Raw genomic sequence first — 27,890 nt, forward strand, 5'->3', positions numbered from 1 at the left:
ATAACAACAGCTGACGGTCACTGAGCACCTGCCAAGAGCCCAACACCATGTGAAGCACACTTTGTGCATGGGATCTCATTTACTCCATCTTGCCTCAACCCTGTGGAGAGCTATCCTAGCCCATTTCATGGAGGCTTAGCCAGGTTAAGTAACTTAACTAAAATCACCCCAGGAAATAAAGAGCAGAGGAGGTTTGAAACGCAAGTCTTACTGATTCCAAAGTCTGTACTCTTAGCCACGAGCCTACAGTTTTCAACCAGCGACAAATCCTTATATCAAGCAAAAATTTTTTGTCGCAGTGGAAACTGACTATTTACAGAAGTTTTTGTCAGGCCTAGCAACGTTCAGATATGTATTAAAACATACATACGAGACTTGGGGAAAAAACTGTGTGGTTGATCTCCCCGAGGTTTCTCTGGCCGAGGCTCCAGCAGGACCACCTGACCGTGGGCTGGCAGCCGGCTCCCCACGGGATCCAGCCTGACCGTACACTCCAGGCCAGCCGTCCTCTCGTAATCAAATCTGAGCAGGTTCTTATCAATGGCTCCGGACAGGCCGTAGAATTCTGACACCTCCAGTACATTGTTACTCTTACGGATGATGTTACAGTCTGGTTCCAGGAGATAGACCCTCAGGATAAAGGTTTCCGTGAAGGTATCTGTCTCAGTAAATCTGTGGAGAGAACACAGCAAAGGCCATATTTACTAGCGCTCAGGTACTTCCGGTATCCAAGGATTGACCTTTACAAAATGTGCGTAAGGGGGAGAGTTTGGATTCTGCTATATACCGTACCCCCAATCTCTGTTCTTTTCCTTTCCTCTCCTCATCTTGGGGTCAATTCTTTTTTCTGCCATCTCCCTGGCCAATGAGCTTTCTTTCAACACCTTCTTGCAAACCCATCAGCCATGCTGATATGTAATGACAGCCGGGAGCTCAGAATCTCACTTCTAGCACATGTATAATTTAAGAGTACCAAGCCTGTGTAATTTATGGATTGAGTTTTGATTCAGGAGTGAAAGGGTGAGGCGTTTCTGAAGCATCAACATCTTTCTGTTCTTCAGAAACCTATGAGAGACACTGGTAATTCCATGTTACAGAGGGGGAACTGCTCACCAAAAGGGCTGAAGAGGAGGCAAGGCGGGGAAAGCATGTTTTCTGATTTTCTGCCTCCGACTTCTCTGAGTATTCTATATCAAATGTCCTCGAGACCAAGAGGAACCACAGCTCCTCTGCGTCAGCCTTTCTCGCCTGCTACTCTACCCTGGCTGTGCCTTCAAAACTCAAGAAAGAAGTAGGAGGATCCACAATCCACCAGCTTTTTCAGCCCTTCCAGGCAAGCTGTCCAAAGTTCGTTTTTTAACTCTAAAGTCTTAGAAAGACCAAACAGCCAATATGCTGGTGATAAGGAATCCTTGGACACTATTTCATGTTTTGAGCACAGTGCTTTGTTCACACCTTTCAGCACTTTTTGTGTTATTAATTATCTGCCCATATTCTGCATCAGATTATGAGCACCAAAAACCTATGCATCCTTGCCTTTGTGCTTCCTATGCTCGGTGATAGTAGGTGATCATAACTCTCTATAGAATGAGTCACTGTCCCAGTGTCTTCCACAAAACTCTTTGCAATATAGTATAGTACCCAAGGGAAATTCACACTAAGATATTTTAGCCATATAGTCATAACAGCAATAAAACCAAGTAAAAATCTATCTAAAAGCCTACTCCACCTACAGCATTGTCAGTTACCTCTACGAAGTGAGCAATACCATAACCATGAGCTTAATTTTTAAACTAATTTTTATTGAGATATAATTCACATACTATAAAATTCACCTTTTTAAAGTACATGACTCAGTGGTTTTTAGTATATTCACAAGGTTATGCAACCATCACAACCACCAATCCCAGAAAATTTTATCAACTCAACAAGAAATCCATATCCACTAGCAATCACTCCCCATTTGCCCTTCCCCTAGCCCTGGCAACTGCTAATCTGCTTTCTGCATATTACGGGTTTGCCTTTTCCAGAAAAGGTATGTGACCTTTTGTGTCTGGCATCTTTTATTTAGCATGATGGTTTCAAGGTTCATCCATGCTGTAGTAGCATCTATCAGTACTTCATTCTGTTTTATGGCTGAATAACATTCCATTGTATGGATACACCATCTTTTGTTTATACATTCACTGGTTGGGTTGTTTCAACGTTTTAGCTATTATGAATAATGCTGCATGAATATCTGTCTGTAAGTTTTTGTGGAAATAAATGTTTTTATTTCCCTTATGTATATATTTAAGAGTAGAACTGCTAGCTTACACGATCACTCTGTACTTAACTCTGTAATTGACTTTTTAAACAATTTTATCATTTAATATGTTTACACTTAGAAGATACTCTACTTCTTATTAACCAAGCAGCTGATAATCAAAATGAAGAATATCATTCAATTTTGGAATATATTTTCCTAGTTCTCACTAAGAATTTGTATTTTGTAATTTTCATTTTTCATCATAAGTAGGAGGGTGGATCTGCACAACAACTGTAAAGGGGAACAGGACTGAAATTTGTCACAGAAAAGCCCCCAGGAAGATGATACAAATATAGTTGAAAGTGGACCTCAGTTCTTGCCTCATCTACTTAGGTCCCCAATTTCTACTGATTATTTTCTTGTTTGGAATCTAGTAACTAGTCTCATGATAATGCCTATCAAGAGGAAAAGCCCTAAGAAGTAACATAGAATGGTTATGTGTGCTGCTTACCTGTAAAGTCTAAGCTTCACTGTATCTTCATCAAGAATCGGGCAACCATTGTGAATATACTTTACTTCATTGGGAAGGAAATGGCAGTCAAAGACCTAGTTCATGTGAAGAAATGAATAAATATTTGTGAAAAATAATGGTACAAGATTTGATTTTTCTGGCAGTAGAGTACCGCCTGGGGTAATTATGGTCTGTTAGTTGGGGGCATCTACGTGTGTGTGTACATGCGCATGTGTATATTGTACCCACCACCACCTCCACCCAACCCCCGTGCCCACTCACCATCCTGCTTACATAGTTGTGTCTTATTTTGAGAATACCTAAACTATGAAAATCCAAGCAGATCAAGCAGATATATTAAGGAGCAATTATCTCTTGAAATGATTATTTGTTTACAGTCAATAGTACATTTAAAATATCATTCAATTTATCAAAGTATCATACACCCACACCCTTCATCGTTCATAGTAATTGAGTTAGAGAGGTCTACTTGTGTGTATGCATGAAAAGGTGTGCATTACCCCTCACACAAACACACTATATATTATATATCTTTTTCTTCTCCTTTTATTTCTTTCTTTTCCAAATAGCATTTTTACATTCAAGAATGAAGCTACTGACTATGGACACTATTGTGGCTGATCAGAGCCAAACATGACTTGGCAGTTGCTTCTCATACACTTGCAAAAGACTGCGCTACTGGTTAGTCATAGGAGGAATGGTTGATGAGACAAATAGCATGCTAATGGTAATTTCTTCTATTCAAACAAAATTATAATTAACTGAGTCACCTCACTCAGAACAATTAAGGAAATTGCTAAGTGTCGTATTTTGGGAACCCTAATTCTTGAAAGAAGAATTTTCTCTCCCAACCACAGCATGACCTTCATTCTACACAACCTGACTTGGAACAGTGTTAAGAAATAGCCTTGAGGTATTTGCACACTGTCACTGTTGAGCTCATGGTGTTTAGCATATACTTTGTCACAGGCTCAATCATTTACAGGCAACTTTGTCCTCTCTGAGAAGACTTTATTACTAATACAAATGATCTTCTTTTCCCACAGACATCGTCGGTTCCTCTTTTTAATTGACAACAAGGAAGGAGATAAAGGAAAGACCTTCCCCATATCATTGACAAATAGTCATGGTGATAAAGAGACAATCTGCTTTGTTAAAAGAAACATCTGTTTTATGTTTCGTAATATGTTTTCCTTTTATAAAAGGCGACAACCATAATTGTCCATAAATTTACTAACTAAAACAAAGGAGAGCTAAATCCTTTTCTAATTACTGTCTAGCCTTGGTTTTTTTCCACTTCAACTGCTTTTCAATTACAATTTATAATTAAATTGTCACACATTCCTAACTCATTACTCACTTTAATGACAGTAAACGGGGTTCAAGTTAGAGATGTTTTCTTACGGCTGTATTTCCGATTCAAAAAAGCAAGCTCAGCTCTAAACTGAGGTGCTTTTCCACCCAGGAAATTTCTTGCTTTGAAACAGGTGTGAGAAGTGCTGTGTGTGAGGAAGTCTTGTCCTAAAACATGAGGAAAACATATTGCCACCGACCTTATCTAATTGACTATATCAAGAGGGTTATCTAAACAGAAGGTACTGGTGTGCGCCAATTGAAATCCCTTTCCAAATATCCAATAGGAAAATGAACCTGTTGGTTCTAAGACAAACTTCAGTAATGAAATGAAAACACTAATTGAACAGATGTTAAACAAAACATTTTCTGTGCAAATCAAATAAAACTGTTCATTACACAGCAGGGTGCTGTTAATACAGTCATCTCGCTAGAAATGGGTTCACATAAGCCTTGCTTTCAACTTACTGGTAAGTGCTATTAAAGAATAATGTTTACACTTTGTGTGTATGTGTGCATTTGGCTATGCTTAATTTCAAAAATGCCATAAGAAATACATCCTTGGGGGAGGGTTGACTTAAAAATAAGCACACATTCCCCCCAAAACCAGACTTTACTTAGGAATCTGGCTTCTGTTGAAATTATCATAATAAACTAGGAAGATCATCTGGAAGTTTGAGAAACAAAGTTTTCTGGATGCATAGATTTTCTTACGGTACAAATATCTGACAGAAAGATAATGAAACTCCACAGTTCAACTGCCTCCTTTTTTCACACAATAAATTTTAGAAAATACAAGTCCCATATTTACTTTAGACCATATAAATCCACTTGTGATGCCACATCAACCTCCGGAAATGTGCTCACTGAACATCTTCTTGCACTAGGCCACAGCACGCGAAAGGACCAGTTGAGACTTTGAAGCCCCATCCCTGGCCTACTGGTAGAGACCTCCCTAAATCATGTTGTTTCTGCTCCATATTCTTTCTTTTATTGATTTTTTTGTTCATATTCTTTCTTTTAAAAAAATATTTTATTTATTTGTTTATGTGTCAGAGAAAGAGTGAGCACAGGCAGGGGGAGTGGCAAGCAGAAGGAAAAGCAGGCTACTGGCTGAGCAGGGAGCCTGATGCAGGACTCAATCCCAAGACCCTGGGATCATGACCTGAACCAAAGGCAGAAGCTTAACTGACTGAGCCACCCAGGTGCCTCCCCCCCCGCCCCCATATTCTTCTAGTAACCGGATTTTTGCTTTAAAATCAAAGGAAGTTTGGAATGGAGATGACTTGGAGATCTCTTACAACCCTTGATCCCCAAATAAGTGTTTTACCTCGTTGTAGTCACTTGGATCCCCATTTGCTCTCTAGCATCTCAGAGCCAGCCAGATGGTGAAGACCATTAAAACATCACCAAAAATATACAATGGAGACAACTTTGTTTCTTGTAGAGAAACTACTATATATATGCTTATAAGTCATAGGCTATTTGGGATGGGGAGAGGTTACTACTCAAGGATGACTTAAGGAAAAGTTTATTCTCCCCAAATTACTTTCTAAGGAGGGAGAATCTGCTGAAGAATGGGGCTTTTGTTTTGCTTGCTTAGAGCCAGAGATAATACACCTGGACCATAGGTTGCCCCAGTGTACATGAGGGAGAATTTTTTTTCTCTTCCCCCACAAAATAATCTCACTTCTAAATAAATGTTAGACAATTTTTAAAAATAATATTGATTGGAAGGGGTACCAAATGATGAGTTCACAACTTTATAAGGCACCCACACATATCAGTGGAGCCATGACCCCACTGTTTAGGATTAGGGTCCTCTATTGCTTCCCCAAATGCCAAGGATTTGCTTTTAACAAATGCACACCTAGTTAGGACTTCATTTTCTGCAGCTAATCTTTTTCATGTCATCTACTCATTGCATTTAGCGCATCTGGGTTCCAGGTATGAGCTATCCCAGGTCTCTCCTCTTTCCCTGACTGGGTAAGTTCAATCAAACACACTGTCACTGATGTGGCTCAGTCACTAAGTATCTGACTTGGACTCAGGTCATGATCTCAAGGTGCTGGGATAGAGCCCAGTGTTGGGCTCCAAGCTCAGCAGGGAGTCCGCTTGCCCCTCCCCCTGCTCATGCTCTCTCTGTCTCTCAAATAAATAAACAAAATCTTAAAACACACCCACACTTTTGCAGTGCAAATCGTGTTGGGAGGGAAGTGTGAAGATGTTGCAATTCCCAAGCACTTGGGAATATGGCCCCTTAGGAGCTGGGGCCATTATTATATTCAGACAGTTTACAGGTGCCCATCAGAAGCTCTAGCTGACAAAAGAAAATCTCATGGGAAACTGGAGAGAGACATTTGGTTGCTATCACATCAGGAATACTCCCTAAGTGAGAGCCCACCATAGAATTGCGATGTGTTTCAGAACTGGACTGGACTCTGAATGCAGTAAATGGGGCGGCTGGCGATAACCACGTGAGTTAGCATCTTAGTCTCTTTAGTTTGTCTCTACATTGTCTGATACTTCTGTTGAGTAACTTCCTGGAATAAGTTTCTTTAGCCAAATGGAGAAGAAGAAAATTAACATTTCACAGTTCACAAATAACGGTGCATTTTTCCAGAAACAGCAGCAGCAGCAACCAATGCTAAACATTCTCAGAATTGCCTGCTTTGGGAGGAAGTTAAACCACAGCAGAGACAAGTCACAAAACCAGAACCAATTTCCTATTTTGTATAAAGATAAACTCCTACTTCAAGCAAAGACAATATGTGATAATACGGACTTTTTTTTTTTTAACCCATGACTTACAAGGTAACTTCATCCTATGAGAGGACTGCGCATAGAATACTCTCAAACGACAAGGTCTCCAAGATTTTGACTAAAATTTTCTAGACATTTTTGAAGAACAATGAGTATTTAAGGTGAAGTATTTTCACCCCTTTTTCCATATCTCTCCTCTCACTCAACGGAATGTTCCAGTGATGGAAACAGATGAAAATGTCTTCACATTTTACTTTTGCTACTCTGTGATCACAAGAACAGTCTAAAACACATCTTGAAATCTTGAGATCTTCTTCAAAGGCACTCTGACCAGCAATGGATGAGATCATTTGGGGCAGGAATAATCCCATAAAGACTGACCTTATCACATCACACAGGAGATAGCCCGCTCCAGCCCTTGGAAGGCTGTCCCTGTTCTGTTTTTTTTCTTTCTCTCTCTCTCTCTCTCTCTCTCTCACACACACACACACACACAATCACTCACTCACTCACTCACTCACTCACTCACTCACATTCATACACATGACTGAATAGAAAAATCTCAGGTATGACCTACCTGTGGAGTGAGTTTCCCGACCCTTTGGGTCATTGGCTCGTTCATCACAACTTCCACTTTGCAAGCATCTTTTTCTTTGGGGATGGCAAACTTCAGGTCATCTCCCAACAGGAAGGCAGAGCTGCCCTTCATCACCCTGACCCCACGGTTAAGGCTGATGAAGGAGGGACTGGCCCAGTTTAGGAGAAGCAGCAGCAGCAACAACAGCAAGGCACTGTGCCCACTCCAATTCGGAGAGCTCATGCTGTCAGGGGCCAACTCGGTTTGTCCACCAGTGAAATCCCTTCAACAAAGGAGGGTTTCTGTGCTTCCTCCAGGGATGTTAGCTCATAGTCCAAGGGGCAGGGCAAGGGGTCCTGACAATGTGCCCCAAGATCTTAACATGTCCCTTTCATTTCCAACTCAGACAAGGAGGCTTTTCAGGCAACCCCAGGGCTTTTAATAAAACTCGCTGATCACTCCTGACAACGCCGGCAAGATGAATGTGCCTCCCAAGTGCTTTTCTAATCCTGCAAATGAGAGGAAGAGGAGGAAAGTGAGCGAGAGAGAGAGACCAAAAGGTTTGTATGGCTATTCAAAAGATCCCTGCAGGCAAAAGAATCTTTCAACCAGCCTATAATTTCAGCTAAATTAAAAACAAATAAACTAATTTGACCTCCAGGCCTGTCTGAAAGGCAATGAAGCCATTTCATTAGCCTGCTTGCGATTCCCGTTTCCGGGCTCAACATGCCCCCATTGGGATGTCACTTGTGTGGTCCCACAGGAGCCCACCAGCCTCGCTGACCAAGTGCCCAAGTGCAGCATTTGGACGGCTGTGTTCATAGGGAGTTGGGCTCTTCTTCTGTTTCCTCATCTGTGAAATGGGGACTATAACCTAATTTGTATAAGACAGCTGACAGAACTATGTGTACACTGTTTCAAAAGCTGATTAATTCAAAATCATGGCCCAACTAAGAAACGAGCTTCATAATTTGTTCCGTGAGCACAGCTCTGACTTTGCTGAGCAACTAAGACACCTGTGAAACACTTGAAGTGGACATTGGAGAACAGATATTTTTCTAAGTGAACATTGGGAGTTCTCAGTTATATGTCAAAGGGACTAAGAATCAAGTCACATAGCTTCAGTAGACACAGCTAATGAGTCGAGGTATACGTACATATTTGCATTATCGATGACGCTAATTACATTATGATGTACTGAATTTGAACAAATGGGGTCTTTGTTTCTACTTTAACCACTTAGAATTTCAAGATTATTGCTCTGGGTTCCATACTAACAGAAATGACTCTGCAAAGTAAACTGTATTGCAATAAATCCTTAAGTGCAGGGTATGGTTGGGTGGACAAATGGTGGTTTATTACGCCCATAGGAAGTCTTTACATTTTAATGATTTCAATAAATTTCTGTGCATAATCAATGGGTACTCAAATAAATGTTTGACCAAAGGGCGTACACAAAAATGCCTCCAGTATTCACATCTAATACATCAAGGAAAGACTCATTCTCTTGTCATTGTTTGAAACCACTTACTTTTGAGGTAGTACATGCCATGTGTCACCCGATATCAAGCAGCCTTTTTTTTTTTTTTTTTTTTGGTGTCAATCTCAAACTAAAACAGTTCCCACACTCCCACTGACAGTGTCATCCACGTTCTGGCTGAATTGATGTTGGTTTATTTGGGCAGAAAAGCAAACCTGGTTGTTGAACCTACACAACAAGGTCAAACCTGGTTTTTCCATTCACATTTGGCATCTAAGACCACTCAAAAAAGGCAGCACATTCAGAGAGAAAAGGGTGGCTAAGTGTTTCCCAAAACAGAGAGATAAGGGAGAAGAAACTTTGCTTTCTGAGATTTTTAAAGAACTAAGTCAACCTGTAAAGGCTGTAAGGGTGGCACATGCTCATGCACCCCTCTTATCTCACTATTACTTTCCTTCTCCTTTACTGCTTCTTCCTAGATCCGACTTTTTAATGTGGGGAACCTAGGGCCCAGTCCTTGGACCTGTTTTTCGTCTACCCTCACTCCCTAGTGATCTCATTCCTTTGCTTTAAATACCATTTATATACTAATGAGTCCCAAATTTATATCTCAAACCTCCTTCCTTAACTCTGGATTCCATATGCCACTGTCTCTGCAACATCTCCCTGGGGGTATTTAATGGGCATCTCATTCTTTATGTTGCCAAATTTGTGCTCTTGGTCTTCCCTCCCTCTCTCTCCCCAATTTCAGTTAATGGCATCGAACTTTTCAGCTGTTCTCTCCTTTGTCTCAGTGTTTGGTCTACAGCTAAACAACAGCAACAAAATTCTGCTTGTTCATTGCAGTGGACACACCTTACAGTGACCTCCAATAATTCCAGCCTCCTGGCACCCAGAAATTCCCTCCCCTTGAGTGACAGCAGAACCTGTGAGGCTCCCAACCAACAGAATAAGGAACAGGTGATGGGATGTCGTTCCCATGGTTACACTATGTAATGTAAGAATCTCTCTTAGCAGACTGGGGCTCTGGAGAGCGTTAATTTTTGGGGAGGGGGATCTAATCTCTTTATTGTCCGGGTACCCTCCCTGGAACCCTCCCCACTCCAAACCTATAGAAAAATTCCAAGCCTGGGAGTGTTCTGCGAAGGGAGGTAGAGTGTAGGGAAACCTCTGTGCTCTGCCCTCTGGCCTGAGCAGTGCCAACAGGGAGGACATGTGGGGATGGGAGGCTGATGACTCCACCTGCAGAGGATGTGGCACTGGCTGGGATGTGGGGGGGGGGGGGGGGGGGGGAGGTGCCTGCTGCCAGCTCTCCTGCTGAACTTGAAGAGGCAAGCCTCCATAAGTTCCAGTTCAAAAGAAAATGAATTCTGCCGACAGCCCAAATGAGCTTGGAAGAAGATTCATCCTAAATCAAGCCTCTGGATAAGACTGGCATCCAGCTGATGCCTTGATTACAGGCTGAAGTAGGGAATCCAGGTAAGCTGTGCCCAGACTCCCGACCAACGTCAACTGTCAGGTAAGGAATTTGTGTTGCTTTAAGCCACTAAGTTTGCAGTAATTTGCTTACATGGCAGTATCAATTGAATGCACTCTTTTTCAAAACGTATCCAGACTCTAACCACTTCTCACTTCCATTATTGTTACCAAAGTGCAAGCCTCTGTCAACTCTCTGCTGGATGATTGCAAATAGCAACCTATTTGACCACCCTGCTTCTCCTTTTGCCTTACTCCTAGGAACTCTTCAGCATGGCAGCCAAGGCTCCTATTAAATACTACTTAGGTCCCTTCCACACCCCAAAACTCCAATGGCTTCTCATCTTAGAGTAAAAGCCATAAGGCAACCGTGTATGTGATGTGTTTCTCCCTTACTTCTCTCACCTCCTCTTCTGCTTGTCTTCCTTTCACTTCCTCTGCTCTAGCCCTACTAGCATCTTTGCTTTTCCTAAAACATATCAAAGATTAGCCTTCTGCTCTTGCAATCGTCCCGAACACACACCCACTCTACCCCACCCGCACTTACTCTGGCACATTATTCCCTTGGATATCCTTCTTCTCACCTCACTGGCTGCCAGTTTCCTATCAAATGTCACATCTGCAATGTACCACACCTAACCACCCCCTTATAATTTTGACACTCCCATCTCCAGCATCCTTTTCTGGTTTGATTTCAACCTTAGTCCTTATAACTACCTAATAATACAGTTACCTGTTTATATCATTTGTTACTGTCCCCCTCATAAAGGTGAGAATTTTCATCTTTTTTATTCATGGATTTATCTTTATGATTCTCTCCATCTTGTCGCCCAGGACCACACCATGGGCTGGCAGAGCTCTGAGCTAGAAGGGCCCTGAGTCTCTGGAACATTTCAAAAGTAGAGTCATTATACCAGCCCATTCTTCCAGAATTTTACATGGCAGAGAATGTAAACGTCTTTCTTGTTTAACCCACTGTTATTTGGGGTTTATCTGGGTACCCCTGACTGAACTGTAACTATAGTTTCAATCATCACCTTATTCTTCAAGTTTTTCTATTAACTTAATTTAGTTTAATCACTAATCAACTAGTGTACCTTCTTACCTAATAGCATATGGGGCAATAGCTCATGCTCTAATTGTATCATAATAAGTTCTTTTTTTTTTTCATAATAAGTTCTTAATCAGCAGATAAGTACACAGACCAAGATCCTAATGTTTATCCACAAGGAAGAGACATGAGAGAAAGAGGAGGAAATCTATTTCTGTGGCTCCCTGAGCCCCACTGATGTGAAAAGAGTGGATCCGAATTCTGAAAGTCCAGATCTGAATCTTGATTCTTATGAACATTGATTTCCTCTTTTAAAAACAGAGCTATCGGGGATCCCTGGGTGGCTCAGCGGTTTCACGCCTGCCTTTGGCCCAGGGCGCGATCCTGGAGTCCCGGGATCGAGTCCCACCTCAGGCTCCCGGCATGGAGCCTGCTTCTCCCTCTGCCTCTCTCTCTCTCTATCATAAATAAATAAGTAAATAAATAAATAAATAGATAAATAAATAAATAAATAAATAAATAAATAAAACAGAGCTATCCATCCTCCCACTTCCAGTTTCTCTGTGAGACTAAATGAAATAATCCATGTAGAAATATTCTATTATAAAGCCCCATACAAATGTAGCATTATTATTACAAAATATACGAAAGGAATAAGAATAAAGCTTGTCTTGAGAAAAACAGAGCAGCAGGACTTGGGTCTTGGTGACGGTGGCAGAATCAGGTTCAGTACAAGTCAGAGTGTGTTCAATTTCTATTCTCATTTACTCTTTCTTCCTCATAATCTTAAGACAGGCCGTAGTAGTAAAAACTGAATTTCAGTATTTCAGAAACAACTTGAAGCAATACAACTGGAAGGAAAAGAAGGGTCCAGGAGCAACAATTTCTAAACTCAAAACCAAACAACCTTTAGTCAGTGAGGCCTAGGTGAAGTCTGCAAAATTAAGCTCAGTGAAGATTAAAAAGAGTACGTTGTATTTGTGTTCTATTTACATTCAGATTTTGCTCTTGTATTTTTCTCTTGGTGTTGAGGAATACCAGGTATGTGGACATTCCATGGAAAATATTGCTCTGATTTTTCACTTGAAGAAGGCAGCAAAGGAAGGGAGAAAGAGAAGGATTTGGATGAACAAGTGGAGAAGAAAAGACTGAACAAACAAACAAAAACCACAGAATAGCCAAGGAAATTGAGGCTTTGAATCACATAAAATTTCATAGATGATGATGGGTCTTTTATCTATCCCCCTTAAATTAAATGGTAGTAACTGTCCTCTCTGATACAAAATTATGATGTCTAGAGGTAACCAACATTTACTTGACAATACCCTGTTATAGCTCATCTTGAGAAGTCTGTTGCCTGGTCCCCAGCATAGAGCCCAGTCAGATCCTCAGAATCCATCTGCTCACAGCTCACTCAGATTGCTCATGTGGGCATCCCCCAGGGTCGGCAGAATCAGCTGGAGCACTCAGATGTGCAAGCATAAAGGTGACTAAATTCTTCAAGGAAGCTTATAAACTGACTTTTAGCCACTGTAGATTTAATCTGACCTTGTAATAGAAACAAATCCTGTCTCTGCTTGCCTGTGGTTCAGCTACTTCTCGGCATTTCAAAATCCTCATGTCACAGCCACAGAGGCAGTTCTGTTCTTACAGAACACGTTCTTGCCATTGCCTTTTTCCTTCTTGTGGAAATTCGGTATCCTAAGTAATATCTATACAAGGCAATAAAAATGAGTGAAAAGATGTTCTGAACAGTGGTAAACCACTCTGCTTTGAGTTTTTCCTCATAAATTTCAAAAATGTTTCTCTAATCAACTTTTCTTTCTTGGTAAATTTCCTGAACAGAAGAAAGTAATTTAGTAACATTTCCTGGTGCAAAGGGGGTTAAGGAATATGAGCTAGTATTTACTTCATAATTACATATTTGGCTTAACCTTAGGAGCATGTATTCTTTATGTTAATAAAAACATGATCCTCCTGTCACTTATCTAGGATATTCTGTACACATCAATAAAAGAATGGACCCTAGCTGTACTCCCAGGCTCTCTCTGCAATAGAAATTTTCAATGATCAATGGTAATGATGTACCCTGATAAGAATCGTATTTACTACTATTCTTTTCTAAAATGCTGCAGTGGTAGCTATGCAATGCAAGGAATGTACCTTCCCCCTCTTGTGCCAGCACAATAATCTATCATAGCTCTTTGCTGGCTTGCTTTGCTGTGTGCAGGACTCACATATGTAGCCTGATACTCTTCTCCTGTGATCCAGATCATTGTTACCAATCAAGGGAAGATGATATAAACACTGGAACCTTTTATCTTCTCTGTTTTACAAGTACCCTCAAGTCTTTAAAAATGAAAATAAACCTGAAAGAACTGACCCTATGATATGTGCACCCATATGTTTACTGCAGCATTATTTACAGTAGCCAAAATATGGAAGCAATCCAAGGGCCCATTGATAGATGATGAATGGATAAAGATGTATATAACTACAATGGAACATTACAAAAAATAAAAAATAAAATAAAATAAATAAAAAAGAAAAAGAAAAAATTTTTTTAATTTTTTTAAAAATTTTTTAAAAATTTAAAAAATGGAACATTACTAGCTATAAAAAAGAATGAGATCTTGCCATTTGCAACAACATGGATGGTGTTAGACAGTTATGGTAAGTGAAATAAGTCAAGGAAAGACAAATACAATTTGATTTCACTCCTATGTGGAATTTAAAAAACAAAACAAATGGACCAAATAAAAAAAGATAAACAAAAAAGTAGGCTCTTAAATATAAAGAACAAACTGGTGGTTGCCAGATGGAAGATCGGTGGAGGAATGGATAAAAGAGGTAAAGAGGATTAAGAGTACACTTATTGTGATGAGCACTGAGTAATGCACAGAAACGTTGAATCATTTTGTACAGATGACACTAATACAATGCGGATGTTAATTATACTTCAATTTAAATATAAATACTCAAATCTGAAAATGGGGGGTGAAAATAAAGTGGATTTATTTATTTTTTTATTTTTTTATTTTTTTTAATAAAGTGGATTTAAATTAAAAATGACCAACTCAGAATCAACCCATTCCCACCCACCCAAACATAGAGAGATTTTGCCTAGAACGACGAAGAAAGCCAGTAAGAGTTTTCTAACTTCTCCTTCACATTAGAATCTTATAATACTATCGTAGAATTTTTGATGGATTTTTAAAATCATCATTATTTTCACCCAAACCAAGTTTCCAAGTAATTCCTATAAATCAAATGTAAAAATTTAAAGCATAAACTTGTAGTTAGAATTATCCATGGGACAACTGAATTGACTCCAAACCATATATGACATAAACTGATTCACTAAGGAGCAATTAGCTGACAATCAGGGCAACTGTATCTTGAAAAGGACTAGCTATCCACACTCAGACCAAGTGGTTCTCTTCTTTGTTCTAGTTGAGGAAATTAAGACTTAGACTTTACCAAAGACTTCAGATGCAAAACCCTCTGACCTTAGCACCTCTGAGAGAGGGACAGAGAAGTCTAGTTGCTCCTTGTTTTAGGCAAAAGGGAATCAACATTCTAAGACCTCCCCGAGGTCATAGCCAGAAGCAGCAGAGCCTGGGGGAAGTGGGTCTTGGAGTCCCAGCAAAGGGCTTTTTTCTCCTGTACGCTGGCTGTCTCATTCTATTCTCTCCAACAGAGAACAGTTGAACCATATAGACTACAAAAAGAAGCACTGGGAAGACACAGTCATAAAAATGGTTCTTCTCTTTGAGAAACTCATAACCTCTTATGGAGCTTCAACTGTTCAATGACCTCCTCCCCCCCGCCCGCCAAGAATGAAAATCTTCTGCAATCTTGCCCAACTCAGGATTTCCAGAGATTTCTCTCAAATAGGGAGAATAGAATCATGCAGAAGAAATAGCTTGTGACTTCTAAGATTGTTTTTTCTTTAACAAATAATTTGTGTCTTCCTTTCTTCATTTTTTGATTACCTGCTATAAACAGGCACTAGGCTCTATTTTTATGTGTATGTTTTCATTTATTTCTCACAACAAACCCTACAAAGCATTTTCTACTATTGTTCTGAAATGACAAAATAATCCTAATTAGAATTAACATTTACTAACTGCTTACTGAGGGGCAGGCATCATTTAAAGTACTTCAAATATATTATCTTTGTTTAATTTCTGCAACAGTTTTAGGAGGTAGATGGTGATTTTACAGGTTTGGAAAATGAGATGCAAAGATGGTAAGTAACTTGCCCGCAGTCATCAGGTCATCAGCTTGACTCCAGAGTCTGTGTCCTTGTTACTGCAACTTAGTTTTGTCTGACTCCAGGACCCAGGCACTTAACCACGCTACATTATACTGCTTCACATCACCACAAAAATCTTAGACTCCTTGCAATGGCTTCACTACCCAATCCCCCGGGGTCATTTTCTTGAAGCCTGTTTACCCTTAGAGATTTTCTTTAGAGTTCCCGACAGCAACTAATGACTCTTGCCTAGTTAAAGTTTCACTGAAGGCAATGCTCTCTCAAAGAAGTGGCTGTTACTTTAAGAGGAGATAATTAATGCAGATGCCCCAACTAAGCAAATCTTGAATCTCATAGCGTTCCAACTCATCACACTAGCAGCACAATTTAAAGGCCTCAAGGCAAACTGGCCTCCTCAAAATTCCAGTCTATTAAATCAATAAAATATGTGTTGATTCTGTTTATAACACTGTGTTTCCTCCACTCTGCAATTTTTTTCTAAAATGCAATCTAAATCACAGAATGTATGGTTTGGGAGAAACTTTAGAAATCAAATAGCCCATATCCTTCATTTTTTTCATCAATTTATTTGCTTTTATGAAAATAAACCCCTTTATATATATTGAAGAAATACATGTTCATTATGCATATAAAAGAAATACATGCTAAAGGATAAAAATAAAGAAACATAAAGAAAGGGGAAAAAATACACTTTCCTAAAACCCAAAGAAAACATCCTTATGTGTATGTATATACAATTTTTAAAGTTAATTAAAATCATACTATAAAAAGAGCATGGACCATCCTTTCCTATTAACGTAACATTCTAGTTTAAGCATCCTCCATATTATTAAATATTCCTTGTGATCTTACTTTTCATTTGTGCATTCTATCCAAGACATGAATATACTATGATTTCTACCATCATTCTATTGTTATGTTGAAGCACTTACCATATCAGTGGATTGTGATGAAAACCCCTTAGCTATACATTAGTTGATTTTCCTATTTCTTTCCTTTTCATAGTTTTCTAGCTGTGGAACTACAGGATCAAAGAGTATCAATTTATTTTGAGGCTCCCTGATATGCATGCTTTCTAGAAAGATGGTGCTAATTGGACATCCTTACTAGTCTTGCCCACATTCCACATCATCCCTTTAATCTTTACTCACTTCCCAAGTGAAATGTTGTATCCTGTCACTATTTTAACTTGCATTCCTTTGCTTACTTGAGATTTAGGTTTTTGCAACAATCATTTGTACTTTCTCTTCTAGAAGCCCCTTCATTTTACAGAAGAAAGTCCTGTGGCAGTTAAATGACTTTACCAATGCTGAAATACATTTCTAGGCACAAGATGAAATACATATCTAGGCAATCCTACCTAGCATACCACATCAGCAAACCAAAATTTAGATAATTTTCATATCCCTGTAAATGCTCTGCTTGACCAGACACACAGTCTATTCAATCTTCCAATCCCCAAACACCAAGCCAACTCTGAGACTTCTCACTCCAAACAAGGTTGGCGGTGTGGCCCCACCCAGTCAGATATTCTCTAATTGTTTCTTCCTTGTTCTTTATTCTTTATCCTATAAAAACTTCTTGCCTTCTGCCCCCATTCTGCAGTTCTCTGAGACCGTCCACTTCATAAAGTGTTAAATAAAGTTTGTTTGTGTCACCTAAATTGTCTCCTTTAATCTGTTTCTCAACATAAAGATTACATAGGTATCTGGAGACCAAGCCTGGTTTGGAAACTTAGTTCTCATAACATCCAGACCACAGCAATGTCCACTATCCATGCAGCTCGCTTAAATCACAGATGCTTGGTCCAGAAACATCCCTTTCAGTACTCTTTCTTCCCTGAATTCAGCAAGTCCTGACAGACTCCCAAAACTAAGGAGAGAAAGCCTTCCCTCAGGCTATTCTGTCAAGACCAAGGTTGCAAAGATGGATCTTTGACCACCACACAAATTCATTAGAAGGTTACCATTCTCAGATTTTTCAACAGTTCAATGCCTATCCAACCAGCAGAGGCCACATTTTGCAAATTGTGTTTATTAAAATACACATTTGGGGGAAGTTAAAAGTTTTTCACACAAAAATAAATGTCTTCTATATCCAAATCTATCTGAAGCACAGAATGCTGAAGTTTTTTATTTAAGGTTCACAATGCGATATGAGCATATCAGAGGCTCTAAGAAGTCCTGAGTAAAGAAAAACTTTCAGCCTGAAGTTTGCAAATGAACAGAAAACCCGCCCCACCCCCATACAAAACCCAGGTTCTTTGAAACATCACTCAAGAAACACTAGGTTAAAGAGTTAAAAATGACTGAAATATAGAATGGCAACACGGTATCTCAAAATTTCTGGTCACACCTGATAAAATCATACTTAATGAAGTCTACATCAGAAATCCAAATTCCAGACCACTCTTTGGAAACCAGACATCTGGCCTTTCTCTACAAAGATCTTCCACTAAAACTCCCTTCAAAGGTAGAGAAAATGGATGGCAGAGAGGATAATGGTTTTGTGCCCTCGATTTACAGTTGTTTTTAATGACTATTGAAGTTTCTTTAACCATCAAAGGCATTTCCTTGAAGATTAGGAATGGCCATAATTTACATTCACTTTGCTTTTAGCCAGAGGGATGTATCAGACAAACTTTCACAACAGCTTGTTTTAATTGAATAACTTAAACAGAATGAAAACCATTCACATTCACTCTGGTTGACTATAACTGGTACTAACCATGTGTACACACCCAGACTTCTTACACTTAGGACCTTCCCACCCAGAGTCACCCTATCAAAATTGGTTTTCCTCTTCTTGAGTGAATTTTGCATCTTCTTCTTTTTTTTTTTTTTTATGATAGTCACACAGAGAGAGAGAGAGAGAGAGACAGAGACACAAGCAGAGGGAGAAGCAGGCTCCATGCACCAGGAGCCCGAAGTGGGATTCGATCCCGGGTCTCCAGGATCGCGCCCTGGGCCAAAGGCAGGCGCTAAACTGCTGCGCCACCCAGGGATCCCCAATTCTGCATCTTCTAACTCACTATCAAATACCAAGTTGTCCAGAAGTGAGATTCTGTTTCAATTCACAGGAAGTCATGTTCAGAAGTTCATCTTCTGGAAACAATCCCCTTTTTAGAATACCTGGTTCTCTGTTTGAATAGGACAAATTCACTTGTTCTTCTAAGTAAGGCATAAGCAGTTGTAGAATACCCACTTTGTGACGAGGGCTATAAGGGCTAGGATTACAAAGACAAAAAAAAAAATCTTGCTCTTAGAGAGTTTATAGTGTAATGGAGAAGGACAGACATACAAACTATGAATTAAAAAAGAGTGGGTAGTGCTCTAATGGTGGAATGCATTGTGTGCTACAGGAGTAAATAGGAGGGTGACATTTGACTCAGACTGGGCAGAGGGGAGGTCTCCTACAAGGGGAGAGAGCTGGATTAGAACAAACAGGATTTATTTAGAAAGGCAAAAGGGGCATGGTTGAAGATGAAGAGAAAGAATCAGAGAACCAACAAGCAGATGTTATGTCAGAAACATGTTTTTTGTGTAAATGAGTGGAGAGGTAGCTGACTTGTGTCAGTTCACTAAGGTATAGCCGCTACCTTTGAGAAATTGAGGTCTGCAAGAGATTCCTAATCAAATACTTTACAATACAAAATGATATTGCTACAATGGCATATGAGCAAAATGCTCTAATGAGTTCATCAAACTCAGCAGTTTACACTTAAAGAACTTGTACTTTTCAAGATGAACTACTTTATGGTGAATAGGATTGCTCAACATTCAGAAAACTACCCAGTGTGATGTCTGGGTGGTACAGTGTGGTTAAGGGTCTGACTCTTGATTTCAGCTCAGGTTGTGATCTCAGGGTTGTGGGATCAAGCCCCGAGTTGGGCTCCACACTCAGAGTAGAGTCTGGCTGAGATTCTCTCTCCCTTTCCCTCTGCCCCTTCCCTGCTGCTCTCTCTTGCCATCTCTCAAATAAATAAATCTTAAGAAAAAAAAACAAAAAAAAAAAAACAAAACCTACCAAGCATAGCTCCTTGAGCGATGCTACAATAACGCAGACCATCTTACTTGCATGCCATAGCTAATGATAAAATCCAAAATCACAGATGTCTGGTGCAGAAAAGAGGCCAACCATCACAAATAGTCCTGTTAAAAAATCTGCTGAAATGGAAATGCTTTTTTTTAAAGGCAATATTTTTAAGGAAATAAGTATGAATTTGGAAAATACTTTATGAACAAAGATACTCATTACCCCAAACTGGTAAACCCAAATGTCTAACAATAAGGAAATGACCAGGTAAACCCATAGTACACCTGAAGTTTTGTAAAAATAATATTTATTTTCTCAATTTTTAAAATAGTACAAGTTCATTGTAGAAAATCTGAGAAATAGGGCAGCCCTGGTGGCTCAGCAGTTTAGCGCCGCCTACAGCCCAGGGCCTGATCCTGGAGACCGGGGATCGAATCCCATGTCAGGCTCCCTGCATGGAGCCTGCTCCTCCCTCTGCCTGTGTCTCTGCCTCTCTCTCTCTCCTCTCGGTGTATTCTCATGAATAAATAAATAAAATCTTAAAAAAAAAAAAGAAAATCTGAGAAATAAACAGAAGAAAATAAAAACTATCCAAAATTCTAACATGCAGAGACAATACTGTTAATATTCGGTCTTCTTTCTTCTACGGATAGTTATAGACTCTGTTTTTAATTTAAATTCAATTAATTAACATATAGTGTATTATTAGTTTCAGGGTAGAGTTCAGTGTTTCATCAGTTGTATATAACACCAGTGCTCATTACATCATGTGCCCTCCTTAATGTCTATCACCCAGGTAAACCTTCCCCCTACCACCTCACCTCCAGCAAGCCTCAGTTTGTCTCCTATGATTAAAGTCTCTGATGGTTTGTCTCTCTCTCTGATTTTGCCTTTAGTTTTCCCTCCCTTCCCCTGTGCTGCTCTGTTTTGTTTCTTAAATTCCACATAAGAGTGAAATTATATAATTGTCTTTCTCTGATTGACTTATTTCACCTAGCATAATACCTTCTAGTTTCATCCACGTCATTGCAAATGGCAAGATTTCTTTTTTGATGGCTGAATAGTCTTCCACTGTGTGTGTGTGTGTGTGTGTGTGTGTGTGTGCGTGTACACCACATCTTCTTTATCCATTCATCTGTCAATGGACATTTGGGCTCTTTCCATAGTTTGACTATTGTGGATATTGCTGCTATAAACATTGGGGTTCAGGTGCCCTTCGGATCATTACATCTGATCTTTGGGGCAAATATCTAGTAGTCTAATTGCTGGGTCATAAGGTAGCTCTATTTTAACTTTTTGGGGAACCTCCATACTGTTTTCCAGAGTGGCTGCACCAGCTTGCATTCCCACCAGCAGTGTACAAGGGTTCCCCTTTCTCTGCATCCTTGTCAACATTTGTTGTTTCCTGACTTGTTAATTTTAGCCATTCTCACTGATGTGAAATGGTATCTTATAGTGGTTTTGAGTTGTATTAGAAATGCTTTTGATGACTTAAGAAACCAGGTGATAAATGATAAAAAAAAAATGAAATGTTGCTTGAGATTAAGTCACAGTACATAGAAAATCACAGAATTCTAGGGTTGAAAGGAGCTTCTCCTCCAAATTTTACTTAAACCAGCATTATCATCATCAGGTGTTATGCATTTACTTTGCATCTGACCCTGTTTCACAACCACCTTTGGAGTGGATTCTATTCTAAGGATTCTGATTCTAAGGTAAATAATTTGTCCAAGGCAAATACTAATAAATGATTGAGCTGGCATTCCAATCCCAACAGACAGGCTCCAAAGCCCATGTTCCTGAACCCCATGCTCTACACTCCAGCACACACATAGAGGTCAAGGTGAGGAAGTAGTGGCCTTAAGGGGCTGAGTGATTTGCCAAAGGTTAAAGAATTGCTTGGCCTGCTGCTTTATTCACTTATACAAGCAGATTATGGAAAGCACATCATAATATCAAGTACTGTAGTAAAGTTAAAAAAAAAAAAAAAACCTACAAGTGGTATACATGGATCCTGGCAGTAAGGAGACCCAGACAATTGTTTGAGAGTACTTTTCCTGGGAGCAGGCCTTCCAGAACATGGGCAAAGCCTTCAATCCCAGCAAGATTTGCCAAGTGAACATCTCTTGCCATCACCTAGCTGCCTGTACCTGCCCTTTAAGGAGATGAGTGTCACTACAAGAAAATGAACCCTTAAAAAATGGCAATTCTTAAAACCAACGAACAATTAAACTTATGAGAACTCTAATGAGAGGCTTTCCTTTCTTCTCTGCTGAGGATCTTAGCACAATTCTGATGTTCAGCTGTGACCTACACATCACTTTATTTAACAAATATTTGTTTGTTTCACAAATATTTGCTTTTTATAAATAACTTTGAAAGGATGTACAAGACAAGGAGGAGGAGGAAGCAAGGGGAGTTTAATGCTCTGCTCTAGGATCACAGTTCAAGAGAAAAGAAATGCAACAGTAATAGGCACAGAGGCCAGACTATAAATCAGATCTACCAGCTCTCTCCCCGTTCCACTATTTCCTTGAACAAGGTCATTATTCTTCCTTGGCCTCTGCTCCTCTCCTATACGATAATTGATACCTTGCAGGGCCATTAAAGTAGTTAAATGTGATAATGTATGTAAATGTATTACTTACCACTCAACCAAAGTCCCCAGGGTGCATGCACATGCGCACCCACACAGAGAGCAGGCTGTCTGAAGGAAACTCAGTCCTTTTTGCCCAGGCCAATCAGTTTTTTTTTCCTAAAACTTGTTGGAAAAGTTACCACTGTAATGGATACATGTCATTAAACAGTCATCAAAACTCATAGAATATACAACATCACATATGAACCTGGATGAAACCATGAGCTTTAGATAATCATAACTCACTCATCAATTGGCTTATCAATGGTAGTACACCATACTGATACAAGATGTTAGTAACTGGGGAAACTGGGGAGATGGGGTGTATGTGAGAACTCTGTTCAATTCTTCTGTAAACCAAAATCTGCTCAGAAACTAAGTTTTATAAATTAAAAAAAATTATTATTTGAGCCATCCTTGACCTGTTCCATGATTTATGTTGAACTGACTCTCCAGTCACACCCAACAGAGCTAGAAATTTTTCTTAAGAGCAGTATAGTGCCATTAGCAACAAAAAAGGAGCAAGCCAAACCACAGTGACTTCTTGCTCCTTGCACTTCCTGATGTTCAGAATTGAGCATGATTTTATCCACATTGTATAGCTCTGTTCTTCCTCAGGATCTCCAGCTACTCAAGTGCCAGCAAGGCTTGCGGGCCACAGGACACTCCCACACTGAGGTCCCATATGTTAACCCAGCTCCAGTATTAGTTCTCCGGCACACGCATGAGTCCCTGATGCCTCTGTGGTCCGCTGAACTTAATTGCATTAAGATGAGTGGAAACTTAATCTGCTTACTTTGGCAGAATTTGGGGTGGGCTGTGGTGAGTGGGAGGGTGGGAGAGTGCTCTTAGGCAATGAGATTAAAAATGCTTCAGTACTACTTTAAAAACAAAATCTCCATAAACATTACAGGCTGCAAATAAAAAGTATCTGAATGTCTGATTTGATGACTTATTGTTGAGTACATGTGTGTGCAAGAATATAGCAATGTATAAGAATGGCATCACATAACAATTATAGACACCACCAAGTCAGAGAAATGTTTTAATAAAGAGATAGGTGCAACTGGGTGGCTCAGTCAATTAGGTGTCTGACTCTTGGTTTTGGCTCATTTCATGATCTCAGGATCCGGAGATCAAGCCTGTTGTCTGCCCTCAGCACATCAGCACAGAGTCTGCTTCTCTCCCTCTCTCTCTCCCTCTGCCCCTCCTCCTGCTCTCTCATAAATACACGAATTAATTAATTAATTAATTAATTCTTTAAAAAGAAAGACAAATAGGGCGCACACAAGTGGTCTTGGTTTAAACACTGTTTTAGAGTCCCCAAGATACAAATAGACTTTTTTTTTTTAAGTGGGCTTGCAAATCATTTGTCTAGAAGTGAGAACATATTTACCATGGGCAGAGCATCCAGACTAGCTGACAAATGCAGTACACACTGTGATGTCACTGCACAGTATGTAAACTCATCATGGTGGAAGATATTTCTGGGGAAACCACACTAACATACCTGTTCTCTAAAGTATTGGCCAAAGGAGCTGAGACTCCTTTAAGGGGTGTTTTCAGTTTCGTACACCAAAATTACAGGGCACTATTTGTGTTGTAACCATGCTCCAAGGTGCTAGGGTGCTGTTTTCACAGACCAAAAAGTAAAAGGCGCCCCCAGAGTTATGCAGGGTGGGGGCTGACCCCATGTCTCCTGAGGCCTGAGGAAAAGTAGTGGCTACGAAAGAGACTTCACTCTCATGGCTTCGGCCCTATTTCATTGTTGGAAGGAAGTAAATAGGCTTTGTGAGGGCTGATGATGGTCTTCATCGTTGACAATATTCCAGAAATACACCAAGGTGAAAGAGTTGCCTTAATGTCACTCCTAACCAGCAGGGTCCCATTTCTGGCTTCTTATCAAGATCACTCACATATCATCTCAAATTTCAGATTTGATTTGTCTGGGTGCGGTCCAGCCATCTGAAATCAAAAGTTCTCTGCAATAAACTACAGCACTTTATTTTCTTCTCCTCCAAGTAGAAGAGGCAAAAGGGGCTTTAGGGCCCAAACACTGAAGGCAGGTTTTTTGGCATGTCTGAAAATTATCAGGGTGTGATGAAGTGGTGGGTGTAGGGCTGGGGTGCCACCTAGACCAGTACCAGGAAGAGGCTGAAAGCCAGATCCAGCTTGAAGGTGACTGGGGAGCAAAGTGGAAGAGGAGAGGGAGACAGGATGGCCCCAGACAGAGAGGAAATGAAGGAAACTCCCTGACAGCCTAGCTGGGAGGCCATTCCTAGGAAGCTAGTCACATGTGTGACAAGTACAGACATGAGGCAGTGGCTTCCCAAATTAGCAAACTCGTTAGAAAGGAAACAGTCTAAAATAAAAGAAATTAACATAAAGTTTAGCCAGTAAAATTTTATGCTAGCACTAGTTTCCATTGCATTCCAACTTTTCCCTCGCTGTGACTCTTTAAAGACACAGTTAAATACATGTATTGCAACCACAAATTTTATTGCCCACAAGGCTAATATTTTTCCATGTTTTTTTTTATAGTATGATATATCATACCGTGATGGAAATAATCTTTTGGGTTTAGGCAGGAAGTAATAGGTCTCCCTAAAATCATTACTTACAAAGTCATTATTGATCAGATTAGAAAGGGATTTGAGGCTGTCAGCTTAATCATCTGCTGCAAAGCACAAACATTCAGATCTTCTGGTCTGTAAATTAAAAATCTCTCGCGTGATCCCAAAGTCTAATTCCCTTTTGTGTTCCTAATGTATCAGTTTCTTTCTTGTCAGTTCCTCAATAGAACAGTGGCCATTATTTCATGCCTCTTATAACATTTGTTACCACAATCGTGACTTTCAATCTTGTCCACTGGAGCCCATCTCACTACCTCCAGTCTTCTGCTTGGATATACAATTTGTCTTTTTCTACTCAATTAAAAAAAAAAACAAACACAAGGATCAGTTTTTTGAAGGAAATAACTGGTTTTTTTCTTCTTATATAAAGAGAAAGTCAGATAGTAATGCATGACATTTATGTCATGTTCTTCAGTTCACACATCTCTTTGTAGGCAGACCTCAATTAAGCCTTTGAACTAAGGGTTAAGTACTTTGACTAAGCCATTCACTTTTTGAATCCTTTGAAGGTGCAAAAGAACCTCAACCTTAAAATAAATATGTTACTTATACCTTCTCAGACTTGTTTTCATTATCTGTACAATCAGGATCCATAACACTGATTTCACAAGGTTACTGTAGAGATTGTGTTTGTTGTCATTGTTGTTAATTAACAAATTCAGCTGCCCTCACATTATGGGCACATGTGCTCCTTGCCATGTCATTGTCTTAAAGTCCTTAGTCTTAATCTTAAAAGTCTGAAAAGTCTAGGTCTTAGACCTTAAAGTTCTGGTGTCGGATCTCTCTGGCCACAGAACTAACTATTCAGACATGACGCGTGCAAGCCCCAGGCTGTTCTTGACAGCAAGCCTGCTGTGCAACACCAATATGATCTCGGAAAATATCTCTATTAGCTTAAGAGGTTGTCATCATTTGCCGTATTTTTTTAGAGAGGGGAGGGAATGAGGGGCAGAGGGAGAGAGAAAGAGACGATCTTAAGACAGGCTCCACGCTCAGCATGGAGCCCAATGCAAGGCTCGATCTCACAACCCTGAGATCATGACCTGGGTCGAAATCGAGAGTTGGATGCTTAACTAACTGAGCCAGAAGAGGCACCCCATCATTTGCCATTCTTAATGCAAACACTTCAGTGGGGGAAACAATAGATGAGGACCTGAGCCTTCCTACCAATGCATCTCATAGCCTGTGACGTCCATGAACTACAAGGATCCTAGCACCAAAGCAACTGACAAAGTTACAGACAAGGAAATGTCTCTGTATCAGAGAGTAAATAAAGGCCAGGAGTTTCCAATACAGCAATCCAGCAACAATCAATGTAGGAGGCCTCATAGCATCTACAATGCAAAATAGTACACAGAGCACATTGCTCTCTCCTAGCCTGAAGAGTTGAACTGGCATTGTGCAGGTTTTGTAGCCAAATGAGAAAAATAAAATGGGTTTCATCAAGAATTTTTAAAAGTGCAAAGCTAGTCCTGCCTGAGTAAGTTTCCTTGTCACCTTATCCTGAAGCCAAGCTCTAAATCCAGAGTGTATTACAAATCTTTTTTTAAGATTTTATTTATTTTTTGAGAGAGAGCAAGCAAGAGAGTGCACAAGCAGGGGGAGCAGCAGAGGGAGAGGGAGAAGCAGGCTCCCCCCTGAGTAGACAGCCCAATGTGGAGCTTGATCCCAAGACCCTGGAATCATGACCAGAGCTGAAGGCAGATGCTTAACCAACTGAGCCACTCAAATGGATTTCTAAATGTGAATTTATAAGTCCACAGGTTTTATTTTATTTCCTTCTGAGTAATAATGTCCTCAGAATTTGGAAGATCAGCTAACTAATACCAGGTAGAGGCCTTGACATGGTAGCATGGTATTATTTATGGGCTGAATTTTGTTCTCCCCAAATACATATATTGAAGTCCTAACCCCTAGTACCTAGAATGTGACTATATTTAGAGATAGTCTTTAACAAGGTAATTAAGCTAAAATGAGGCCATTAGGGTGGCTCTTAATCCAATATAATTAGTGTCCTTATAAAAAGAAAAAATTAAGACACAGATGGGGACAGAAGGAAGACCATGTGAAGACACTGGGAGAAGAAATCAATTCTACAAGCCAAGGAGAGATGTCTCAGGAGGATCAACCCTATTGACACCTGGTTCTTAAACTTCTAGCTTTTAGAATTGTGAGAAAATAAATTTCTGTTGTTTAAGCCACCAAATCTGTAGTCCAGTGTTATGGCAGCCCTAGGAAATTCATACATATGGTAAACAAGATATGAAGAGGATACAAAAACCAGTGTGAAAGTCTTTGGGTAGCTACTTAATATAGTCCAATAGCCACTCAACTGCTGTTCCTTTTGCACTGAAAAGTCACCTCCAGTGACCTCTTAATCACCAATCAGGAACTCCAGCAGTGGTTATTTTTAATTGTTCCAAGAATGCAAAGGGCTTAAGGCATCAACTATTCTCCAATATTCGAGCAAAATTATTCTTTTTTTAAGATTTTATTTATTTATTCATGATAGACATAGAGAGAGAGAGGCAGAGACACAGGCAGAGGGAGAAGCAGGCTCCGCGCAGGGAGCCCGACACAGGACCCAATCCCGGGACTCCAGGATTGCGCCCTGGGCCAAAGACAGGCGCTAAATCACTGAGCCACCCAGGGATCCCCGAGCAAAATTATTCTTATAAAATGCTGTGATGTTTCCTGCAGATCTACTATGTGAAAGCCAATGGGCCTGAGCAGAGGCCACAGTGAAGAAAGAGATCAAAGTAACAAGCTGTGACAGGTGGGTAGCAGGAGTCTGATTTTCTTAAGAGGAGGCAAATATTGAAAGA

At 40.0% G+C, this 27,890-nt stretch overlaps 1 protein-coding gene across 11 annotated transcripts in view; it reads right to left on the reverse strand.

The window, feature by feature from the left end:
- Positions 1–27,890, reverse strand: part of FREM1 (FRAS1 related extracellular matrix 1) — a 164,745-nt gene that overhangs the window by 127,787 nt on the left and 9,068 nt on the right. For all 11 annotated transcript variants that reach the window (XR_005366776.1, XR_005366777.1, XR_005366778.1 and 8 more), the window contains 3 exons: positions 7,474–7,982; positions 2,760–2,854; positions 371–672 (listed from right to left, as the gene is read on the reverse strand). Coding sequence is in view for 8 of the 11 variants with exons in the window: in XM_038552420.1 (XP_038408348.1) it covers positions 371–672; positions 2,760–2,854; positions 7,474–7,716 (640 nt within the window). In the remaining 3 variants the exon portion in view is untranslated. The remainder of the gene's footprint in view (positions 1–370; positions 673–2,759; positions 2,855–7,473; positions 7,983–27,890) is intronic.

Source organism: Canis lupus, chromosome 11, assembly GCF_011100685.1.
Source record: "Canis lupus familiaris isolate Mischka breed German Shepherd chromosome 11, alternate assembly UU_Cfam_GSD_1.0, whole genome shotgun sequence".
In the NCBI taxonomy this organism is placed as follows: domain Eukaryota; kingdom Metazoa; phylum Chordata; class Mammalia; order Carnivora; family Canidae; genus Canis; species Canis lupus.